At 38.2% G+C, this 4,361-nt stretch overlaps 1 protein-coding gene across 1 annotated transcript; it reads left to right on the top strand.

Annotated features, from left to right (window-relative positions):
• The first annotated feature begins 500 nt into the window (after positions 1 to 500).
• LOC133799992 (uncharacterized) lies at positions 501 to 2,130 on the top strand. Its single transcript, XM_062237975.1, has 2 exons — positions 501 to 1,164; positions 1,247 to 2,130. Exons 1-2 carry the CDS (start codon positions 501 to 503, stop codon positions 2,128 to 2,130), a joined length of 1,548 nt encoding a protein of 515 aa, XP_062093959.1.
• The last annotated feature ends 2,231 nt before the right edge of the window (positions 2,131 to 4,361 follow it).

Below are 4,361 nucleotides of genomic sequence, written 5' to 3'. Positions count from 1 at the left end.
CATTGTTCTGGTTTTGGACATGAGACTCAGTTATGCAGGAAGAAAAACCAAGTCAAACAAGCATGGCTTCCTAAGAAGAGCGTGACAGAACAAGTCTCGGTGATGCCAAGAGTTAATTAAGAAGGATTTCAGATGCAAGAGGCTGTGACAATTCCAACTACAGTGACCAATCAGTATTATATGCTGGTAGAGGAACATGTCACAGAGGAGATACAAAGGCTAAACACTTGGGGGGGGGGGGGGGGGAGGGGGAGAACCCTCTATCTTTAATGGATAGAATACTCTATTGGAATGTACGAGGGATTAACAGCCAGCACAAGCATCGCGAGATTAAGCAGTTAATCAATTCAAAGAGAGTTAGGCTTGTTAGTCTCCTCGAAACAAAGGTGAAGAATAAAAATATGGGGTCACTTTATTCAAGTTTATTTTCTAGTTGGTGTTTTAATAAAAACAATCCTTGGATTGATAAAGGCAGAATAATTGTAGCTTGGAATCCGAGTATGTATTCTCTTGATATTAGAGTATGTACTAGTCAGCTAATACATTGTTTGACTCAAGTTCCAAATCGGGCGGGAAGATTTTTCATCACATTTGTGTATGGATTTAATGAGGAGATGACTAGGGAAAGGTTGTTGCAAGATATTCAGGGACTGGCCTTGCATATTGACGATCCCTGGATGGTGGTGGGGGAGAACCCTCTATCTTTAATGGATAGAATACTCTGTTGGAATGTACGAGGGATTAACAGCCAGCACAAGCATCGCGAGATTAAGCAGTTAATCAATTCAAAGAGAGTTAGGCTTGTTAGTCTCCTCGAAACAAAGGTGAAGAATAAAAATATGGGGTCACTTTATTCAAGTTTATTTTCTAGTTGGTGTTTTAATAAAAACAATCCTTGGATTGATAAAGGCAGAATAATTGTAGCTTGGAATCCGAGTATGTATTCTCTTGATATTAGAGTATGTACTAGTCAGCTAATACATTGTTTGACTCAAGTTCCAAATCGTGCGGGAAGATTTTTCATCACATTTGTGTATGGATTTAATGAGGAGATGACTAGGGAAAGGTTGTTGCAAGATATTCAGGGACTGGCCTTGCATATTGACGATCCCTGGATGGTGGTGGGGGACTTCAATGAGATTCTTTATCAGCATGAAAGAATAGGTAATAAGGTCAGAAAAAAAAACATCTACAAGGTTTTGAGATTGCATGATTTCTTGCCAAATGGAAGATCTAAAATTCTCAGGGTGCTTCCATACTTGGAATAATAAACACCGGGTAGAGGAACAGGTATATGCAAAGATACATCGTGCTCTGGTTAATTCGAAGTGGACTGATACTTTTCAGAATTCTGAAGTTGTTTTTCTTTTGGAAGGTATCTTTGATCACAGCCCTATTCTTGTATCCTTTTATTTTGAGGTGAATTTGGGGAAGAAGCCATTCATGTATTTTCAGATGTGGAAGGAAGCTTCCTCTTATGAGGTCAAGGTTAGTACTAGTTGGACTGCATTAGTTATGGGTACTGAGATGTTTAAACTGATTACAAAATATAAGAGGCTGAAACAGGTTTTTTTGGACATCAATAGAGAAGGGTTTCATAATATTCAACAGGCAGAATTTCAAGCAAAGCTCCACCTGATGGAGACCCAGGAAGTCTTGCATAAAGACCCTCTCAATGATACTCTTATCAAGAAGGAACAGTTGGCTAGGGATAAGTTTGTTCATCTCCATAAAGCTTATATTCTGTTTTTGGCACAAAAAGCTAAAGAAACTTGGGTTCATAATGGAGATGAAAATAGTTATATTTTTCATGCGTCCTTGAAAATTAGAAGATTACAGAACATAATTCTTTCAATCAAATCTGAGAATGGTATTTGGGTAGATACACTAGATGGAGTCAAAGATGCTTTCTTAGGATATTATCAAAGATTGTTGGGGACAACTACGCAACACAGGAGGAAAGTCTCTCAAACAATAATGAATTTAGGTCCTGTCATTTCTAAGGTTCACTCTTGGATACTTTCAGCAGAGCTCACATCTCAGGAAGTTAAAGAGGCTATCTTATCCATTTCAGGGATGAAAGCTCCTGGTCCAGATGGGTTTAGTAGCTTCTTTTATCAAGATAACTAGAATTTTGTTGGTTTGGAGGTTAGTGTTGTTGTCCTATCTTTCTTATCCACGGGTAAGATTCTCAAAGAGATTAATGCCATGTCCATTACTCTCATTCCCAAGACAACATGCCTAGATAATGTAAGTGATTTTAGACCCATTGCTTGTTGTAATGTCATATATAAAGCAGCATCTAAGATGATTTGTTCAAGGCTTCGCCAGGTGCTCCCAGACTTGATTGCAGAGAACCAGAGGGGAATTGTTCATGGGAGGTATATAGCACATAATATCATGATTTTCCAAGATTTAGTTCGCCATTATGGAAGGAAAAGCTGCAAGCCGAGTTGTATGATCAAGTTGGATTTTAGGAAAGCCTATGACATGATTGATTGGGATCTCATTGAAGAGATGCTTGTTGCTTTTAACTTTCCACGGAAGATTATCAAGCTCATTATGATTTGTCTTAGAACACCGAGGTTCCCATTGATGATCAATGGATCAATGCATGGGTTCTTTGCATCTAAACGAGGATTGCGTCAAGGGGATCCAATGTATCCATTGCTTTTTGTACTGGGTATGGAATATATGTCTCGAATTATGCTTAAAGTGGGATCCCTACCTGGTTATAAATTTCATGACAAATGTTCATTACTAAAATTAAATCACTTGTGTTTTGTAGATGATCTCTTATTATTCTGTCATGGAGATTATATCTCTATTCAATGGATGCTTAGGGGTCTCAAATTGTTCTCTGGGACTTCTGGTCTTTTTCCAAATGAGTCCAAATCTGCTATTTACTGTAGTTGTATGGTTGATTATGAGGTTTGTCGAGTGCTGGAAGTCTCGGGATTCACTAGAAGTAATCTACCTTTCTGTTACCTTGGTATTCCTATTTGTTCAAAAAAAATCTCTTCTGCTGAATGTGGGATTATACTAGAGAAAACGGTGCACAAGATTAAACAGTGGAATTCACGAAAGTTATCATGTATGGGAAGACTTACATTGATTAACTTTGTACTCCTTTCCATTCACTCTTATTGGGCTCAAATAATGACATTACCGAAGAAGCTACTGAGAGATATTGAAGCCATCTGTAGAGCATTTCTTTGGAAAGGAATGGTTGAGTACTCGGGGCCAGGCTTAGTTGCTTGGAATAATATATGTCTTCCCAAGGTAGCTGGAGGATTGGGCTTCAGGAAGGTTCTTGACTGGAACATTGCGGCTCTGGGGAAATATGTATGGGCCATTGCATCTAAAAAGGATAACTTGTGGGTTAGATGGATTCACAGCGTTTATTTGACCAAAGTGGACTGGTGGGAATACAAAACTCAATCAGACTGCAGCTGGTATTGGAAGAAACTAGTTGCTGTTAAAGATCTCTTTAAAGCCAAATTGGATATGGCATCTTTTATAGCAATGAAGTATAATATTAAATTAGGTCACGATATTCTCTTTGCTCCCCCACTAAAAGTGCATTGGAGGAATGTGGTTTGGGAGAGGCTTAGCATTCCTAGACACAGGTTCATTTTATGGTTAGTGATGCTACAGAAGCTTCATACCAGAGTATATATCAGCAACTACAATTCACACTTGGATCAATCTTGTCTATTGTGTGGAGAGTACAATGAAGATATTCAGCACTTATTTTTGCAGTGTACATATAGCAAGTCTTGTCTGTTGAAAGTGAAGAATTGGCTAGGATGAAGAGCACAAACAGAGCAATATAAATGACTAATTCAGTGGATTACCAAAGTGAAGCACCTGAGCAAAGTCAAAAAGAGTATTCTTATAGCTACTGTTGCCACATTGGTGTATCATATCTTGAGAGTACGAAATGATGTATTGTGGTCTCATAAACTTTGGTTCTTAAAATTGTAAGATACACTACATGATTGTATAGATGTCAGGACAGGGGGGGTTTTAGGGAATTTAGATTCAAAGGTTGGAAAATGTAAATGATATGGATTTGATCAATACAATGATTCTTATTCACCAAAAAAAAAAGGGTATATACAGGCAAAAGGAATGGTAAAAGTCGAATAGATCTGGACCGTTGCATGATGAATTGAAAAAATTGACGGATCTTATTCAATCTTGAAAATGGCAGTAAAAAGGGAACAGGAGAGGAAGTGCACAGGTAAAAGGGTACTCGAGTACTCTCGGTAAGCAATCCCCCAATGGTACGTGTCCACACTCAAGTTTGCTAGAAAGGCATGTTTTACGAAAGTGAAGTTCAAAAGTTTATTTCTCAG

Source organism: Humulus lupulus, chromosome 9 (assembly GCF_963169125.1).
Source record: "Humulus lupulus chromosome 9, drHumLupu1.1, whole genome shotgun sequence".
Taxonomy (NCBI): domain Eukaryota; kingdom Viridiplantae; phylum Streptophyta; class Magnoliopsida; order Rosales; family Cannabaceae; genus Humulus; species Humulus lupulus.
This window is presented reverse-complemented; position numbering and strand designations above follow the sequence as displayed.